The sequence below is a fragment of the Neofelis nebulosa genome, chromosome 14 (genome assembly GCF_028018385.1).
Source record: "Neofelis nebulosa isolate mNeoNeb1 chromosome 14, mNeoNeb1.pri, whole genome shotgun sequence".
NCBI lineage: Eukaryota > Metazoa > Chordata > Mammalia > Carnivora > Felidae > Neofelis > Neofelis nebulosa.
Window position 1 is genome coordinate 12,558,984 of NC_080795.1, and position 21,117 is coordinate 12,580,100.

The window sequence follows — 21,117 nt, forward strand, 5'->3', positions numbered from 1 at the left end:
CATTATTTAAGATTAAAAAAATGCAGGCATTTGGGATGGGCTCTAATTCTGGGGCTTGTACTGCACATTGCAGGATATTTAGCATCATTGGCCTTGGCCCAATAAATGCTGGTGGCAGTATCCAAATAATGTGGAAATCATCAATTCCTCCCCCCCCACACACATTACCAGACATCCTCCAAGTGGGAGGAAGTGATCTTACCTTTAAATGAGGATCACCACGTAATCACAAAGATTGCTACTCAAGGTCAGTTGCCTTATTCTATTTGAATTGTAAATCCATTCTGGAAGAACCAGTCTCCATCTTAATCCACTCTCCTTCCAAGCTTTCCCAGTACTCTGGCCTGCTTTGGTCAGCAATTACTTGTACATAGCAAGTACATGTAAGCAGTGCTGACGTGTTGCTTCAGGATCTAGAGAATTATGTAGGTGCGTAAGTACCATCACCAATTCCTGAATGTGGGTCAAGCAGACAGGAAGTTTCAGTTCCTTCTGGGAACGTTATGAACCAGAATGAGGAAAACCCTCCTTGTGCCTTGTTTAATAAATAGAATAGGGATGGATAATAGCCCATCAATTTATAGCAGGCAAGGATTAAAGCCAGAGAATAAACTTGAGATAGAACCTTCCAGAGCCTGAGCATTTGAACTTTTTCCTCTTTTCCTCTTTGGAAATTAAACTGCTAATCTTTCCAAGTAGTCCCTTACAGTCTCTGAGATTTTGTTAGAATAAATATAGGCACTGAAATCCTCCTACAATAAAGAGGAACAAAATCCCAAGTCCCAAAATGTTGTATTTTCTCTTTGTGTGAATATTTAAATATATAAGTTATGTGTCTGTATACATATGTAACGCATTTTCCAAATTCTGTTCTGCTATTCAGAGTAGGATATTTTGGACCTATGTTGAAGATAAATGTATGTTGATGTTTTACAGTATCTCCTGCAGTGTAACTACTAAGTGGCAGCAATAAATAATAACCGCTGGCTCTAATTGCTTAGAGAATTGCCAAGTGATAATCTGTGATGTAATTAAGTAAAAGAAACTAATGTTGTCTTTAACCAGCTCCATAAAATAATTCCCCAGAGTTTCCCTGTGTAAAGTCACCTTGTAGGGCAAAATCCTCTCCAAGCACACTCTACCTCAGGTAGGAAAAGTCAGCCAATTCTTTGGGGGGGTTTTGTTTTGTTTTATTTTATTTTGTATTGTATTTTTTTAATGTCTATTTATTTTTGAGAGAGAGAATGAGCAGGGGAGGGGCAGAGAGAGAGAGGGAGACACAGAATCCAAAGGAGGCTTCAGGCTCTGAGCCGTCAGCACAGAGCCCGACACGGGGCTCAAACTCATGGCCTGTGAGATCATGACCTGAGCCAAAGTCGGATGCTTAACCAACTGAGCCACCCAGGCGCCCTGTGCTTTGTATTGTATTGTTACATCAGCTATGATGAGCCTATGTTTATTCTTTTATAAACATATTACGTGTTACCTTTTGTTTCACTTCCGATTCCTAGAATTAAGCAGAGTGGAAATAAGGAGTTCTGGCTGGGGCTCAGTAAGTACGTCCATCAGAGCTCCCAGCTCACTGGTTTATAGAGTCCAGGGAGAAGGATTACCACCCTTCAGTGTCCATTACGTGCCTGATTCGGGCTGGGTGGAGTGTGTGTGGGCGCATGTGGATCTTTCTCAAGGAGAATTCTAGAAACTCCCATATCTCTATTCTGACACATCTTCTCTTGCCAATTCTCTATTATAAAGTCACAGGACTCTAGGCCCCAGCTGTCATCTGAAATGTCCAAAAGGTTGTTTTTTGTTTTTCTGCTGAAGTTAACCACATGTCCGGTTGCAGAAGCAGTATAGGGGGTATTTGCAAAAAGCTTTTTCTCTCCAGGCCATGGGAATATATTTATCCTGGTTTCAGAAGCATGTTCAATCCTCTTATCATTATTATGATTTGTGAACCATCACTAAGCATTTTAGGAGTTGATCAAGACCCAAATTCTCCTCATGAGGCTTGCCGTACTGGTGTCCAAACTCAGAAACAGTATAGATGGTGTTAAGGGTCTCTCTGAACCTGATAGCTTTGAAGGCACAGCCACCTTCTATCCTTCTCTCTCCAAGAATCCAATAACCTTAAAGTGTCTTAAGGAAGATAAAATAGTTGAAGGCTGATAGCCAGGTAGAAGAATGTCTACCCAAAAATGAGCCAACAAGTTACATCTCTGTCAGGGTAGATAATAAATATATAAAAATACACTATCTCCAAAAATAAGATTTTTCTTTCTATTACATAATGATTTCCTGTGGCTCTCTCCTTTTCATCTTTCATGAATTTGATTGCTTGCTGCTGTTTCAGTAGCTTATGATTAAGAGGGCTAGAATTTTTAAAAGGGGAAAGGATAAACTAACTTTGAAAACTTCAATCAGACTGCAGACTCTCCAAATTCAGTCTCCATTAAATATTCTGATGTGAATTATCCATATTTTTCAGGGTTGAGACTCCTACTTACAGACAACTAATTTTAGAGCCTTGGGACTTCTTGGTTTTAAGATATTGTTAACCTCTTTATTAAGCACAGAGATTTGGAATTTTCATCGGAGTAGGCAATTTTCTGAATTAATTAAAATTATAAGATGTTGTGTACTTCCAACTCAAGTCACAGGTGTGCTTTCCGTGAAATGCAACATCTATAGGGTTGTTTTGCTAATGTACTATTTAATTCAAGTTGTCTTGCACACTATTATCAAGTTTGTAATTTGGGAAAGGATACTCTTGATTGCAAGAGTGACAGCAGCATACGAAAGGGAAGATGCTCAGGAGGCAAAATCATTCAAAGCAATGCACTGTTATGGGATGGTTGTTTTTCTAAAATACCTTCTCACCTTACTGTCCAGTGTATTATTCTGAAAGCAATTTTGTTGTAATAAGAGCCAGACAGACTCATAGGAAAGAATATTCTAGTTCACGTGGTGACTAGTCCATAACCACGAACCCTGTGCAAAATCTATAAATGTCACTTGAACTCCGTTGGAAATAAGAGTAATGTGACTATCCACCTTAACTCCCTCACATCAAGGGGGATCTTGCTCTTTGTGACCTCAGTTAGGCTGATATGATCCTAGCTCTGTGCATAGTATTAAATACGCGGTACTAATTATTTGCAATCTTGAGACTCTTCCTAGTTTTTACTCTTCTGCAGCTTCTCAGCCAGGGGAGTTAGCAGAAGAGAGAAGCATGAAATTAATTTTTCATAGTCATTTAGTAATGGATGGAATGCTCATAATTCATTTCCATTATAGGGTGGTTTTTTAATTCTGCTTCTGTGGCTCCCTATAGACTTTGGATCAATCCCTATCTGGAGAGCTGGATGAAATAAACCTTTTCCTCACTTGCATGTCAGGCTGTCTTTAAGTGGTATTTGGGGATGAGTTTTTTCCCAGTGGGCTAAGAATCTTATGGTATACCAGACTTCCTATCTAGAAACATCCCCATCTAGCATTTATTATTAACTCTTCTAGATTGTCATTTTCTTGGTCTTAATTAATGCCATTACTAACCTTATGTGAAAGCATGCATGGTCTTTTCCAAAGCCAAAATCTAATCATAAAGCCTAGTTTCCTTTCCCCCTCTTGGATACATGGTGCTTAGTAGCACATTATTCTATAAATGCGAGCCATAATGGCGAAAGTGCTTAAGGACACGCATCTGACACCACTACCTCTAGCAATGAGCATAAGAGACATTGACGCGGAGGAAAATTTACCCACTGGTGTTCTCAAAGTGGCTTTTGTGTATTTTCACTGTTTCGAAGCATCTAACAGGTTGGTTTAGCCTACCTGCCTTTCTTCCTTCACCGAGCATCATTTGTTGAGTATCCACTATGTGTAGGTACTGGTGATTGCCAGGGATTCAAAGACAAATAATACACTCCCAGCTCTGGTGAGCTCATAGTCTAGGCTATAGAGGCAAGTGGTCTTTTATAAATAGAACAGGAAATATTCTTGTCTGCAGACATGGCATCTATTTAAAGTGGTATTTCATCACCTGTGTGGCAGGAATTCAGACTCCAAACAACCATGTACTTCCAGGCACCCTCTTGACAGCTTTGGTGTCAAATCATATTAATACGAATATCAACACTGTATGCTGTCCTGGGTGCTGATTATTGCTATGTAAGAACCTCTGTAAGATACAACTGCAGCGCCTGTGACTCACTTCTTACCTGACATTTGTCCTATTAAGTAGCCCTGTCTTTCCTCTCTTCACACCTACATCTAATCTGTAACTAAGTCCTAAGTACTGTCTTTCCCAGTTCTTCTCACATCTCTACAATTTCCATTCAGTTCTCACCTAATGTATTACTGTCACCTCCTCCTAATTGGGCTGTGTGACTCCAGTCTCCTGACTCCAATTTACAGTCCCTGTTGCCAGTCCAAATCTTCCTAAAACATAACTACCATTGCTTCCCCCTACTGCATAAACACTCAGTAGTTCTCCCATTGAGCGGAATGAAGAAGCCATAACCCCATTTCTGACCATATTTCTACATTCTATTCTCTTTGTTCCATGGCATAGGCAAGCATGCCCTGGCTCCCAATACTTGGTCTCTGTGCTCTCAACTCTTACTGGTGTTTGTATGGCTCCTTCTTCCCTTTCCCTTCTCTGTCCAGTGTCCAAACCTTCCCATTCTTCACAGCCCAGCTGAAGATGTCCCAAGTCCCCCAGCCATAAGTGATCTTTTCTCAGTACTGTGGGCGAGTTGCTATAATCCTTCTTCTGCAGATGAGAAAACAAAACCACAGAGAGATAAATAACCTACGAAGCTTACATGGCCAGGAATGGCCAGGATTTGAATCAGGGTCTGCCCAACTCCAAATCTCATTGCTTTTAATGATTCTGCTTCATTTGCCTCCCATATACATATTTTTAAATGTCTCCTACCAGTTTCCATGTACTTGCAGAAAAGGAAAAAAAAAATCCTCTTATCTTACGTGTTTTCCATAAAGTTGAACTTTTGTTAAATCTTTGAATGAATGCCTCCTGACTCCTTATCCAGTTCCAGCTACTTCAGAAATTTAAAAGAAGACATTAATTGATGAGAAATTATATTATCTGTTTAAGTGAGCAGATAGATACACTTGGTGTTAATTTAATTATTTTTAATTTGGGGGAGACTTCAGAAGCACTTGGATCAAATGTGATGAAAACACAGGTTTTATTTATTCAAACTATTTCTTGATTTAAACAAAAAAATAACTGAACGGGGTGGAAGACAAGTTCTAGGAGAATTAACTCTAAACGGTGAGTTATTGTAGGTGCACACGCACACGCACACGATTTGTACCCTTATTTGCCACAGAAACACAAAAAAGGAAGGACGCTGGCCGACTGGAATTGTGAGCTTTAGTTCCAGTACCATTTTGAATGTTGGGTATGAATACTTGACATTCTTGTGTCTGTATCTCGAGATGTAGGCCTGTCGGGATTGGTCTACAGAAACACGGCCTCTTATCTTCAAGCTTTACGTGAGTGACAAAACACTGTCTTCACCATTTTTATCTCTGTTTTCTCTACATGAGTTCTAAGTGAGGGTCCCGTTCTTACACAAGATTATTACCCTTTTGTGCTCTGTCCTCTGTAAGCAAATGGTTGGGGAAGAGGTGAGCTTGGACCAGAGATGACAGCCCCATCCTCTTTCCATGTATTGTTGCCATACTTGGTAGAGCTAGACAAACATCTGAAAGGGTTGTACTTGTTTGTATAAACTACACTCCATTTAACTTGAGAATCTGTCACCCGGACTGCACTAAAAATTCCGAAAGCAGATGATATGCTGTAGCTCGCCCCTTATCTAAAACTCCACACACAGGAAGGGCCCCATATGTTATGTTTGAATGGTATCGAATACATTATTCCTTTTATCTGATGCAGAGGCTTTGAAAACCAGATATTCCCATACTGCAACTAATCATAAATCAATAGGCAACTCATTATTCTGGTGTTACAAGGAATTGTATTCTTATGTTAACCTAAATCCTATTCACTGACCGGAATAGGATGAAATTAATAGATGATAAGTTAATTGCACGATGTTCCCTCTTCCTTTTTTTCACTCATTCTTTCTCTTTTCTTCCCTCATCTCTTTTTCCCTTTCTCCCTTTCTCTTCTCTTGAGAGCATGAGCCTCATCAAATCATGTGAGGCAGAATTAAATCCAGGCTTCTGTTCCCTCAGTGATCATCCCTGCTGAGAAAAGTAATTGTCTAATTTACTTTCCAGCTAACATTTAGGAAAATAAATTGAATGGTAAGCGCCTGCAAATATTAAGTCTAGTACAGCAAAGCTAAACGTTTTTGTTAGTATCTTCCTTGCACCTGATGTTTTCAAAACACATTTTTTTTCACTGTTCCTTGATTACCTCATTGAGAAATATGGGTTCATTTTCCTCAACGCACAATGACACACAGACAACCGTTCAGCTAAGCCTTGATTCATGTAGGAATTATCAGAAGTCATTTAGGAAAATATATCACCAGAAGTCCCATCTCAGACCATGTTTTGAAAACCCTCAGTTTTAGAAGAGGAGAAAATAGGTTCCTCTGGATAGAACACGATTCAGTTTGTACATTTCTTGTTGTCCTGTTATCATCACCTCCATGAGATCAGTGGGACCAAAAAGGTTATCCCTGTAATTCATGCGAGTACCAATACTGCCTCCTATTGGGATGTGCTTCACAAAGCTTCTTCACACATCATTTTGCATAATTCTTGCAACAACCCTCTCATGGAGGAGCAGGAAATTACCCCTTCCTGAACTCCAGACTCCTATGAGTGTGGTCACATATTTGGTGTGTGGCACAGCCGGGATGTCAAGCCTTGAAGTACAAGTCCTTTGGTCCCTTTACTAAAATAGAGTTCTTCCCCTGTCCAGAGACGAAAATGCACCAGAGGATCAACAGATAGAGCACGTGTTCCTCTCCACCTCGGCCAGGGCATCCTTACCAGATAAGGGGCAAAGTGTAGTCAGTAACTGTGAAAGCCATGCCATGGTTATTTTGATAATTAACATTGAAAGAAGCTTCAAAGGGGTGAAGACATAAAGAAGCATGCTCAGCTACAATGTTTCTGCATCTGTGAATAGAACATAGATATTTGCTAGCCATCTGCTTAGCTACCATTAGCCATTAGCCATTAGCCATTTGCAAAAGCATTTTGTGGTTTAAGGAGGACTTTAAAAACTTCCCAAGAAAAAAACTAAACACTTGATGACATTGAGTGTGAAGTTAAGAGATTTTGAGATAGAACTGGCCAAAAAGCTTTAACTACAAATATTAAGAGACTTCTTGCTGCAGTAGAAAAGTTAGAATAGGAATATACACTGTGACTTCAGAATGATTAAGAGGCTTCTCATTGCTCTTCCTAAGAACGAGTGTCACTGGCAACCCTATCATATCTTTACATGGTTATTTGATCACATGTAGCAGGTTTTTTTTTCCTTATGGGAGTCTAGGATCTAGGTTCTAAGTTCTAGAATCTCCACTGAAATTTCAAAGCACAAAAGAATCACTTCTTGAAGCTTAAGTGTCTTCTCATTGATAAAAGGCTTACTATCTCCACTATTTTGCGTCCCATTTGTAGTATGCTCTTGCTAAATTGTAAAGCCTCGGGTAACAATATTGGGTGCTCAGCTCATAAAAACAATAGGACCTAAAAATGAGTCACTACTTGTAATCTCTAAGTGCTCACAGTATAATAATAAAAACCCTTAGATAAACCATGACTACGTCTTAATCAATATAGATATTAATATAAATATATTATCCTTTTTTGGGGGAGGTTTCTATTGGTTAGTAATATAGTTCTTTACATTCCATTGGCAATTTGTAGTTCATATAGTGCTTTCACATATGTTATCACATTTGTGCTTTTAATTGTCAATTGAAAACTGATACAATCCATAACCGACTTCTGTTCTCATTTCTACAATTTACTTAAAGTAGCTGAATTGTTCATGACCATTTTGGTTTGCTTAGAAACCTTGTTAGAAGATTCATGGAAACTTACCACAACAGATTATAAACTCTAATAAAAACTTTAAAAAAACAAACTTCTTGTTTAGAGCAATTTTAGATTTACACAATTTTTAGGAAGAGAGCACAGTTTCCCCTGTGCCCTGCCTTCAGTTACCCCTATTATTAACATCTTACATTAGTATAGTGTATTTATTATGTCTAATAAACTGATATGACACATTTTTATTTACTAAGTCCATAATTTATTCAGATTTCCTTAGTTTCTACCTGGTATCTTTTTTCTGTCGCAGGATCCCACCCAAGATACCACATTACATTCAATCTTCATGTCTTCTTAGGCTCCTCTTGGCTGTGACAGTTTCTCAGACTTTCCTTGCCTTTTAATGAACTTGACAATTTTGAGGCATGCTGGTCAAGCATTTTGTAGAATGTCCCTCAGTTGGAATTTGTCTAATGTTTTCCTCTTGATTTACTTGGAATTATGGCTTTTTTGGAAGAAGATCACAGGGGTAAAGTACCTTTTTCATCACCATATCAAAGGATACTACTATCAACATGAGTTGTCTCTGTGCCACAAATGTGAGCAATAATAAATGATTACGTTCTTCAGCCACTGAGTTTGGGGACCCTAGTCACCTGGCCAAGGTAGGGCTTGGAGGTTTCTCCAGCTTATACTTGTTTCCCTTTCCGTACTGTACTTTTTGGAAGGAAGTCACCACACTCAGCCCACACTTAGGGAGTGGGGATTTATGCCGCACCTCCTTGAGGGCAGAGTATCTGCAGAAGGTATTTGGTCTGAGAAGTATATTTAAATTATAAGAACCTGGGAGGATTTCACAAGTCAACAGTGTTGTAAGGAGGAATGAGGAAAAAGATGAGGAACTCCATAGGAGGAAGGCAAGAAGTAAGGAATTCAAGATAATCATCACAACTAAGGCATGAGGTGAGGTTGTATGCCTCACCGGGGGTTTAACGTTATGACCTGAAACATAATCCATTCAACTTTTTCCTGCTCATCCAGTTCCTCTGTTAAAGTGAAGCATTTGAACATTGGGGAACTGTAATGAAGTCCAGAATCCCTTCACTTTTCTCCTGAGATCATCCCATGGATATAATACTTCATGCATTGACAATGCCTATCCTTCAGTAAGGTTCTGGTGTTGAAAATGCATGAAATGGTTTCCCCATTTCCAGAGTTCGATACCTTTTCTTGGGAGTGGATTCAAGCGGATACGTGATGAGAAGAGGTGTTATCTCTCAAATTATACTGTTGCATTTGCCTTAGTTAACTACTGATATTGGACAACGGTTGCTGTATAACAAACCATCCCCAAACTCAGTGGCTGAAGAAAGTAATCATTTATTATTGCTCACATTTGTAGGACAGCTAGAGTTTATCTAGCCTGGGTTCAGCTGGGTAGTTCTGGTTCTCATGAAGATCTGTTAGTTGGCTGGGGAGTCACTGATCTGTGTTCCTCACCCTTTTCTTCAATTCAGCATGCTAGCTGTAGCATGTTTTAATCATAGCAACGTCAAAAGGCAAAGGAAGAAGTAGTAATATTTGCAATCTATCATACCCTTATTTCTCGAAACACTCTTTTTTTTTTTTTTTTTTTGTAACTCAGGACTATCTCCATTCTCTTATCTTTTATTTCCTTAATTCTTCTTCCTTCAACTCAGTACTGTAAATAGGCTGTACCTAAGGTTTTGCCTTATAGTCCTAACCTTCTCCATGTGTGTGCTCTTCTTTTTTTTTTTTTTTTTTAATTTTTTTTTCAACGTTTATTATTTATTTTTGGGACAGAGAGAGACAGAGCATGAACGGGGGAGGGGCAGAGAGAGAGGGAGACACAGAATCGGAAAACAGGCTCCAGGCTCCGAGCCATCAGCCCAGAGCCTGACGCGGGGCTCGAACTCATGGACCGCGAGATCGTGACCTGGCTGAAGTCGGACGCTCAACCGACTGCGCCACCCAGGCGCCCCAATGTGTGTGCTCTTCTTAAGAAGGCTTATCCAGGGTCAGATTTTCTAATTCCCTAGTGGTAGTTTCCAGTTTACTATTAGGCACTTCCGTATTTTCATAATCTTTAGTCCCATGCTCCCCTTAAAGCAATGTTTCTCCTGAATACAAAGCTGTATGGTTTTTTTAAGATTTTATTTTTAACTACTCTCTACACCCAACACGGGGCTCAAACTCACTACCCCAAGATCAAGAGGCACGTGCTCTACTGACTGAACCAACCACATGTCCCTAAAGCTGTATGTCTGAAAAGGACTTTGGTCTTCATTTAATGTTTGATGTGGATGCAAAAACAAAAAGTCCTGATGAAAACCTATCCTACATTAATAGGAATCTGACAGCTCTTAACGTTAAGAGAACACATCTGAAAGAAAACAATAATGATGAGGGGAGTATTAAACACCGTTTCCTATGAGAAACGGTTAAAGTTACTAATATTTTTTTTTAATCTAGAGATTACATGGGGCATCACGATCATCATGCTTGCAGAGTGGAAGGTATGAAATATGGAAGACCTGAGGTGTTTTCTTTTATAGCAGAACTACAGCCAATAGGTAGATTTGGGGAAGAAAAATTTTAGCTTGATGTAAGAAAGAAATTTTTAGTAAAAGAACTGTATGGAAACAGAATGGGCTATATGTATATCTTCATTTTTCAATTATTGTCACCCATCTTTCCTGAAATGTCTCGCTTCCCTTTCTCTCGATCATCATCAAAATCCTATCCATCCTTTAAGATTAATCCCAAGCCTTCATCTCTCCACAAACTCTTCCCTGACGACTCAAATTTTATTGATCCTTTCAACTCATGTCCATAATTTCCTAGCCCACCCCAGCTAAATTAAGCGCTCTTTGAAAATGGAAATACAACATATAACTTTATAATCTTGAGTATGAAACACAATGTTGAGCTTCTAATAGACATTCAGTAAATTCTCACTGATTTACTATTAGAAATCTTCCTGATTTCTCATCCGGAATCATTACGCTTGGGTTAGAATTTGAACCAGGTTGAAATGCCCAAGAGTCTGATCATTTCATACTTCTTTCACAAAAGGAGATGCCTTCCGATTTTAATAGTAGCCTGAAGAAAATACGGAATTTTGCCATCACTTGCCATCCAAGCTTACATTTTCCTACTTATCAAAAAAGACACTGAATTCACAGGTTCTCTAAGATTTTTGATTTATAGCTCAGATAATTTGTTGGAAGAATTAGCAGAAGGAAATTGCCATCAACTTCCTCATGTCTGAAAATTATCTCACACAAAAATCATCTGGTGAATGGGAATATATGGCGTGGAGGAACACATACAACACTGGAGAACATCACTCTTGTTGGCATTCCGGTCTGCCTGTTGTCATAGTTACCGAGGTACTCCAAGCGGTTTCCCTCCTGAATCATACTCTGCAAACCCTCAATGAAAAGAAGCTATTCTTCCTGCTTTATTTTTCTCTAACCAAGAACTGAAGCTAGAAAATAGCCTCGATTGCATGGGTGTTTTTATACTTTCAGCAAGATTTTAAGCAATGAGCAAACAAAATTGCTTTTGTTTTAAGCAAACAAAAACAATGAGGAATTTAATCAAAATAAGTGCCTCTGATTGCAGTTTTTACCTTATTTGTTCAGCGATGATTCACTGAGGAGCTAGGTGTCGAGGATACAACTAAGATTGTGGCCCAGTCCTCGCCCTAGAAGCTGACAGAGCTCTGCGAGGGAGAGAGACGGGTAAGGGATGCATTTCGGGGAAATGCAATCAGTTTCGTGCCAGAAACAGAGTATGGAAACCAATGGAAACGCTAAAGAGAAATAACTTTAAAGTTCGGGGTGCTGATGCAGTTGTATCAGAGGGAGGCTCCCATCCTGTGACTCTTGCCGCGTTGTTCCTGTGAAGTTTAGCAAACGTATTTTTGGTCACTTTGGATACAGGACACCTGCATCACCCTGCAGGTTGGGCTTATGGAGCAGCGGCATGAGGCGACCAGCCCTCTCCTCACAACATGCTATCGCCTGCTGATACTCACACACAGTCTCCCCTTTGTGCTTTGGCTCCAGGAACTCCTTCACAGACATCCTCCGTGCCATCCTGCTGTCCCTGGAAGTCCTTATCGAAGATCCAGAGCTGCAGATAAATGGCTTCATTTTAATCATAGACTGGAGTAATTTTTCCTTCAAACAAGCCTCCAAACTGACACCTTCAATCCTCAAACTGGCTATCGAAGGGCTGCAGGTATGTTCACCCAACGTACAGTACGGGACTGTGTGACAGTGTACTTTTTTCTTATTCCAACCCAAGTAATATTTGTCCTTTGGAATAGGAAAGGAAAACTTAGGTGCAGTTCACCTGTGACTCCTCCATATTTTCACTCCAGCCTGAGTTAGACTTTTTTTAAAAGTCAGTCTTCGTTTTCATTAACAACTCTAAAGTACTGTTACCACAGGCACAAATTACCTACTGTAGCAATTATGAATAAAGCTCAGAGATGTTTAGCCTCATCCGAGAGTTCACAAAAATTAAAACTAGAAAACATCTGCTCTATGAGCATGCCCTATGTAAAGGTGGCATGGGGGCCTTCCACTCTTTCTAGAAACAGTGTTGCACTATGGAAATGCACCCCGTGGACCCTCATTTCCCAGAATGCACTGTGCTTGAGTGTCTGTACAGTAAACCACGTCAGTGCAAACAAAGGAAGCAGACAAAACTCTACGTATTGTTTGTGTGACCAGTTGTCAGGACTTTGGGGAAGGGGGTTTTGTGCTGCACAGAGGTCGGGATGGTCAGTCTTGGGGTTCCTTCTACTTCTAAAAGCCAGTGATTCTGTGAAAAGTAACAAACTCAAAGGGCACTGCTGGGTAGCTTTCTGGTGACAACACTATTACAGTATAAAGTAAAGGCACAGTTCGGGAAGGTTCAGAATCAGCACAGATAAAACCCATGTCCCTTGTTAATTTTGAAGGAAGAATGACTCAATGCGGTGACCCTCCCCAAAGATGGCAGTGACATGAAGCTATGTAGAAAAATAAATATTTGCTAATTCTCAGATCAGCAGCCATTACCCTTGCTCTTCAAAGTGCAAAAGTAGGAGACCCATTTCCACCACTCATCATCGTCTAGTGTGATGGGTGGTTGATGGGTCTGTTTCTTGAACTGTGGCTTATTCGTATCGGGCCTCCTACAGATCTCTAGCACCTCGTAGGCCTCTGATAAACAGGTTTCTTGAATGGATCTTATTTTATTGAAATGGTTTCCTATTTCAAGGGTAGGAGAAATAGAACGGGCATTTCAGAAGAGGAGGAGCAAATACACCCTCTTCCACTAATGCCACGTTATCCTGGGGGGCTGCATCATGCAGTGTACTGGGGACACGTTTTGGAAGTTGCTTTCGCATTTCTAGACTACAGGCAGTGTCCTGCCTTGCCTTAACCAACCCGATCATGGATTGGTCTGCTCTATACTATCGATCACTTTCTCTCAGCTTTAACTCCTTTTGTCCAGACTCCTCTTATCCAAATCACTGAACCTCTGATCTCTCTCTCCTTACAGCTTTTATCAAAAAGAGTTTTAAAGGAAGCTGCAAAGTTTATTTCATGCTCTATAATTATGCTGACCATATTTCCAGGGTTTTCTGTGGTGGTACAAGCTTCATTTGATTTTATCCATTTAAAAAAAGATAATCCAATACACATATAAGTAGCTGTGATTCTAGCTCTGTTTTTATAAGATTTTTTTCATAAATCAGGAAAGAAAATGTCCTTTGTCCAAACTTGTATTCCAGTTTTTCTTTCTTAAAACGTGTGAACTATATAATATGTCCCTTGCCAACTCCACTGGGCTGATGTGGGTCTTACTGAGTTAATACATGTGATGTGTTTTAAAAGGCAAGGCTACACATAAGCTTGTAAGACGTTTTTGTGAGAAATAGTAGGTGACCTTTTGTGGGCAAGGTGAGTCCCATCTGGGCCTTTACTTGTACCAGGGCCTAGGATGAATCTCACAACATCCTTCCTACAGCTCTGGTTAAGGAGTAACTTCTACTGAGAGAAGGGAGATGCATGAGGTCAAGGTCAGAGTGGAGTAAAAGTACTTCCTCCCATCATCTCACAGAACAATGACCTGAATCCCTTTACTCCTCTCCCTTTATGTAAAGCAAGGTAAACTCCTTTGATGGTGGGTAAGTATCAGGCCAGTCTGGAGTCAGGCAGTCTGGATTGGAATGCAGATTTTTCTGGGAATTCTGCCTGCCCAGGCCCTGAATCCCTGGGAACCCTTAGGAAGGTGCAGTCTCTCCTGCTAGGAGAAGGAAGCCAATGGTTCCAGGGGAAGCTAAGCATGGGTGTAGCTCTTCCATTTTGGATACAGGCTCCCTGGACCATCTAGCTGTTGTCTGGGCCACTGTGAAAAATCCCTCAGGGCCACTGCAGATAGGTGCTGCTTTTGTTCCACAGAGGGCAGTCAGATATGGCCATTCACTGGCAACTTCTCACTCCAGGCGATTATCTCTGAGGCTCATTCCAGGCTTTTCTCTGAGGGGACATTCAGATACCATCGTCACCCCTCTACTGGCTCTCTCAGTGATCTTTCTTCATTGCAGGGATTGTTTTTATCCACAATGTAGCCATTAGCTCCTTTGACATTTCAAAAAAGTCAGGACTTGTACTGAGCAGAATTCATGCCTTTGGTATTATGCTAAGTGAAATAAGTCAGTCAGAGAAAGACAGATATCATATGATTTCACTCGTGTGTGGAATTTGAGGAACTTAACAGAAGACCATGGGGGAAGGGAAAGAAAAGTAAGATGCAAACAGAGAGGGATGCAAACCATAAGAGACTCACAAATACAAAGAACAAACTGAGGGATAATGGGGTGGGGAAAATGGGTGATGGGCACTGAGAAGGGCACTTGTTGGGATGAGCACTGGGTGTTGTATGTAAGTGAGGAATCATGGGAATCTATTCCTGAAGCCAAGACTACACTGTATGTTAGCCAACTTGACCAAAAACAGAGAAAAGAATTCATACCCATGTGGTCACCCTTGTTGTAAAAGGAGGATCTCATACAGGTCTCCATTCGCCAGCCACGAAGATTCGAGATTAATTCTACAATACTGCTGACATGGGCAAAGGCATAGACTTTTGCGGAGAAAGGGAACTCGAGGTAAGGCCAGTCAGCGAGAGAGGAGAAGCCCCTGTTCTTCTTCCTGTGCGCCCTCTGAGAGGCCTGAAGAGGTTAGAGTATCTGCTAGGCATGTGGAAAATTGCAGGGGACGGATATCCTGTGTTCCAGTGAGGAGACCTTGCTCTCTCTGCCGTTCTGCCTTTGTAGGGTAGATGTGAGACAGCAGCCTTGTCAGAAGGAATCATCAGACCACTTTCGTGCTAGGCCATCTGGTTTAGGGTTTTAGCTATTTATAGGAACTGTCTCCGATTACCTGCTGCTCAAACCCTAGATAATTTGGGGCCTTGGGGTATTACCACACATAGGTAATACAACACCTACCGCAGGGAGGAGGGGGTGGGGGCTCACTGCTCAGGCAGTGAGAATTTAGAATCGTTTTTGGTCATCCCACACCTTGCGTAACACACTAGTTCCCAAACCCTGGGTTTTAGCCCTATTACCCCCATTCTTAGTTCTCTGTAAAGACAGTTGTTCAGCGCAACCTTCAGTTACTAATTGTTGTGCATTGAGTTCCTTGAGGAGCAGACTCTGCCAGAGATTAGCGTGAGGTTCATCAGGGAGTGCTCTTGGGATCAACTCCTGTAGAAGGGAAGCTATGGAAGAATGTTTGCCAGCAGAAGTCAAGCTAGGATTCTGGCATTTCCCGTGAAAGCCTCGGGTGTTGTGACTGAGATGACCCTTCAGATTTCTCCCTGACTGGGGCCAAGGGGTTGGACTTTGATATTCCCACACTGTTCAGTCATTGGGTACAGGCTGCTCTGGGAAATGGGTGTAAGTTTGGGTGAAGTGACTCTCTTCAGCCGAAGCCCCAGAGAGCACTGTTATCTGCCAGCTTTCTGCTAGCAACATCCCCGAACAACTGTGGAATAACTCCGCAGTCCTGAATGAGGCCTGGCAGTATATCAGAATTTCTACCATAATACGAAGCAAAAGCTATTTGGAATATTCTGTAATGTAATGTCAAGGAGCTTCCTTTATTTTGAATCTAGGTGTTGAACCGCTTTTTTTTCTTGGTTACATAAAGTCCTCAATTCTACCCAACGTGGAAGAAATACCCAGTAATACTGAGGTGATGGGCACTGGGCAGGGAAATCAGTGGCCTACCAGTTGTATTTCTGTGCCTCAAAAGGCAATTATATACATTCAACTGATCCTTGATAAAGGAGAAAAGGCAGCACAATGGAACTGAGATAGTCTTTTCAACAAATTGTGCTAGAACGGGACATGTCATGTGCAAAAAACTGAATCTAGATAGAGACGTTACACTCTTCACAAAAACTAACTCAGAATGGATCACAGACCTAAGTGTAAAATTGAAAGCTATATAAATCTAGTAAGATAACATAGGAGAAAAGCTTTGTGACCTTGGTTATGGCAATGACTTTTTAGATAAACCACCAAAGGCACAATCCATGAAAGAAATAATTGATAAGCTGGACTTCATTAAAATTAAAGACTTCTGCTCTGCAAAAGACCGTGTCAGGAGGATAAGAAGAAAAGTCAGACTGGGAGAAAATATTTGCAAACATACACGTGATAAAGAACTGTTATCCAAAATATACAAAGAACACTTCAAACTCAACGATAAGAAAGTAAACAATCCAATTAAAAAATTGGCCAGAGACCCGAATAAACACGTCACCAAAGAAAACATATAGATGGCAAATAAAATAAAAAGAATGCTCCACATCACATTCATCAGAGAAATGCAAATTAAAACAGCAATGAGATACCACTGTCCACCTAAGTAGAGAGGCTAATATCTGGAACACCAATAACACTAAAGCCTTTCAAGGATGTGGAGCCACAGAAACTCTCATTCAATCCTGGTAGGAGTGCAAAATGGTGCAGCCACTTTGGAAGACAGTTTGGTCACTTCTTACAAAATTAAGCATATTCTTACCATACGATTCAGTAATCAAGCTCCTTGGTATTTACCAAAGGAATCAAAAACTTATATGTACACAGATGTTTTCAGCAATTTTATTCATAATTGCCCAAATTTGGAAGCCACCAAGATATTCAGTAGGTGAATGGATAAATAAACTGCGATACAAAACAGTGAAATATTATTTAGTGCTAAAAAGAATTGAGCTATCAAACCATGAAAAGACATGGAGGAAACTTAAATGCATATTATGAGGTGGAAAAAGTCAATCTGAAAAGGCTACGTACTGCATGATTCCAACTATATGACATTCTGGAAAAGGCAAAGCTATAGAGACAGTAAAAAGATCAGTTGTACCCAGGAGTTGTGGGTGGGGTGGGGGGGTGAGGCCGGATGAACAGACTGGGCACAAAGGCTGTGTGATGCTATAATGATGGATACGTGTCATACATCTGTCCAAATTCATAGAACAGACAATACCAAGAGTGAACTGTAATGTAAACTATGGACTTTGGATTATAATGATACGTCATTGTAGGTTCATCAGTTGTAATAAATGCACCACTCTGGGGGGGCGGGTGCTAATAGTGGGGGAAACTACATATGTGTGTGAGCAGGGGATATATGGGATTTCCCATATCTGTGCCTTTCCTTCAATTTTGCTATGAACTTAAAACTGCTCTAAAAAGTAAAACCTTAATGAAAAAAAAGGTAATTATATTGCCTCTAACAACAATTATCCAAAGAATTGTCTGTGCATAGAACTTTGGTTATGTGCTTCATAGGCTGAATTAGTGAGTTATAATAATAATTCTATAGAAGACTGCTCTTTAAGGGATCATCAGATTTCTAGATCAAAAGTTACGCTGTATCAGCCAGTCATGAAATTCTAATAGTGTATGTATTATACATTCCTCCTTTCACAGCAATGCTTTGAGGAAATATCATTGTTTAGAATGTTAAGTTGTCCCAGTTACATAAATATTCTATGAATATTAGTTCAAAGAACTTCAGTTAAAATACTAATTTTGAGAATGCCTGGAAGTCATTTTCTCTCACTCAGTTGTTTGATCTCTTAAATGCGGTCAATAATGTCTAAAAGAGTCATGTATCTGTTCATTACAACTTGTTTAAATTTTAATCAAACTTAAAGTAATATTTATGCCACCATTTTAATACAGCTCAGTGTTACTCTCAATTCTGCTGGGGAATTCTGGCAGAATGAGCAACATGCTGAAATCCTGTTCTTGAGTTTTGTGATGTCTCCAAAATCAATTTTTGGAATTATTTCTTGTAAATCATTGTGGCCCAGCCATTACAATCAACACACGGCATTTATCAATGTTCAGCCAACCCAGATACTTATAAAGAGCTTACTGGGCTGAAGTGTTTTACTTGGGAAGAGCTGTAGCCTTGCGTCCCGCAGGCTATTTACAAAATGTTTGATTCCCTTAAAGACCCAGGCATTTGTTAAGGGTTTAAAGAAGCTTACTTTTCATTCACTGGAGGAGAGCCAGGCATCATTCATTCTTTTTTCTCTTTTCCCCTCATTTCTGGGCTTAGGTCGTTTTCCTCTGGCCAATCAGACACTTTTTCTATTCATTCACTCTTCATTCAAGGCTTACTGTGTGACTGTTTTGTTGTGGTTAAGGATGGTATTATAATATTTATGTGATAAATACTATAAATATTTGACTTATACTGTTATAAATATTTGATTTACACTGACTTTGCCCCAAGCACTTTTCACATACCATTTAATTTCTACCATAAACCTATGAGGTAATACTGTTATGACACCACATTTTACAGGTGACAAAACTAAAATCTAGAGAGATCAATGGCTTGCCTGAGGTCTTTAAATGGCAGAACCAGGATCCAAGCCTGAATAGTTGGACTCTGCTCTCACCTACATCAAAGCGTGGTTGTACCACAGCAGCTGCAACACCTGGGAACATTTTTGAACGTTCAGAATGTTCAAATGTTTTCAATAGAGTTATCTCCCTTCCTCCACCTCCCTCCTCAAACTCCCAAAGCTTTGAGCCAGTGTACTGCAAAAGGAGGTCCGCTGCTTTTCAAACTCTTAGCCCAAAAGTGAGAATGGATTTGGAGCAATGCTCAGAGGCTCGGCCAGCTGCAAATCATCTCTCTCCTGGGTGTCCCTTTTTGTTACACTGCTTGCCACCTTTGTCCAGTCTCTCTATCAGCTTCCCACATTCTACTTTTTCATCCCTTTTCTAAAACATATGACATGCTCACTTGTCTTTAGAGTATCTCATGTGCCCTATTCGCCTAAAAGACTATAACAGTAAAAAGTCTGTCCAGTCAATGGGCAATGTGAAAGTTCTCTGGGGCAAATGAATGTATAGTGTGGTTAGAAATTTGGAAAGGCAGGTTGGGCAAGTGCACTTCAAGTTAGCAGTAGATTCGCACCGTATCAAGCATCAATGACGCAGACATGCAGATACAGTGACTCCCGGTGTATTCATTCCACATAGAATGTGGGTCAGGTACTCTCTAACTGAACAGGATTTACAGCAGAGAACTGAGCTGGCCAGGCTTACTGAAGCTTACTTGCTAGGGCTTTATTATGCAAAGTGTAGTCCACAAATCGGCAATATCAGCATCACCAGGAGCTGGTTAAAAATGCAGAAACTCAGGCCACTGAATCAGAATCTGCATTTCAAGTTCTTTAATGTGTAAGTGGTCTGCATGCACATTAAAGTTGGAGAAACACTACTGTAACAGACGGCATTACAGTATAATAGGATCTCTGCGTCAAGTGCGTCAGACTTCCCTGGGGGGCTCGGTACAAACCCCATCGACTGTATCTCATCTCCAGTGTTTCTGAGTCCATAGATCTGGAGCAGAGTTCACGAACTGACCTTTCAAAAACATTCCCAGGGATGCTGTTGCTGGTACAATCACACTTTCATGTAGGTGGGCATCGACTCTGTTTGGGCTTCAGTCCTGGTTCTGCCACCTAAAGACCTCAGGCATGTCATTGATCATTCTAGATTTTAATTTCATCATCTGCAAAATGTGGTGTCATAACAGTACTACCTTAAAGGTTTATGGTAAAAAGTGGATTGTACGTGAAAGGTGCCTGGGACTAAGCATCACAGACAGTGCTCGCTGAATGATAGAGTGTTATGGAAAGAATGAAGAGACCAGCCCTTATCCATGGGCTCCTGTGCCTCTAACGTATGGATTTAAATGAGTATGCTCTCCATTGTCCCAGGTCTGCCAGTGTGGATCCTGGAAAATGCGATCTCATCAACCTGTTCCCTGGCCCTGAACAGGGAGCTCCCTTTCCTCGCTCGCCTTAGTTGATGACTTAGGTCCAGATTGTTGTCACCTGTCCAGGCTGTGGTACTTGAGATGCTGTATCTTTCTATTCATGTGGTGTGATCCTTTTCATTATCACCAAACAGTCAACTGTGCACGCTTTTGCAGTTGGGTGATTAATGGGGTCAAAATCACCTCTTTCATCTGGCAGGACTCTTTAGCGATAGCATTTATGGTGTCTTTTCTTGATCCTTGCAGTTGTCATGTATTAAAGAATATTAGATAGAAACAGATTGAAGGAAAAGGATGTTTCTACTTTGCCAAGAGGTTTCTTAATTTATGTTTCCTGAACACTCCTGGTATATTTGAAGAACACTTTCCCTCCAAACTATTTTTTACCTTCTCAGCCACAAAGCTGTAATTCTGAATTTGCAATAGTGCAATATGTTACTATGGAAATATTAGAAGAATAAAATATCTCCTTTAATGCACTACCTTGTTAAGTATCAATTAAACTCGGGAAGATAATTAGAGCTAATGAGACTCTGGTGATCCTGATGGCAAACAGCATGGCCTATTTAAAACAGTTCCAATTAAATAGGCGTATCTCTAGCATATTTTCGATAAATAGTTTTTCTGGACTTTCATGCATTATAGATCTAGCCAATGCTCTGATTCACCCATTTAAGAAACAGGTACTAAGTCTTTACTTTGT

The 21,117-nt window shown here is 40.4% G+C and overlaps 1 protein-coding gene across 1 annotated transcript in view; it reads left to right on the top strand.

Moving 5' to 3' along the window:
- CLVS1 (clavesin 1) overlaps nucleotides 1–21,117 on the top strand; it is a 173,685-nt gene that overhangs the window by 72,748 nt on the left and 79,820 nt on the right. The window contains exon 3 of the mRNA XM_058699678.1: nucleotides 12,105–12,279. Within this exon, the coding sequence (XP_058555661.1) occupies nucleotides 12,105–12,279 (175 nt within the window). The remainder of the gene's footprint in view (nucleotides 1–12,104; nucleotides 12,280–21,117) is intronic.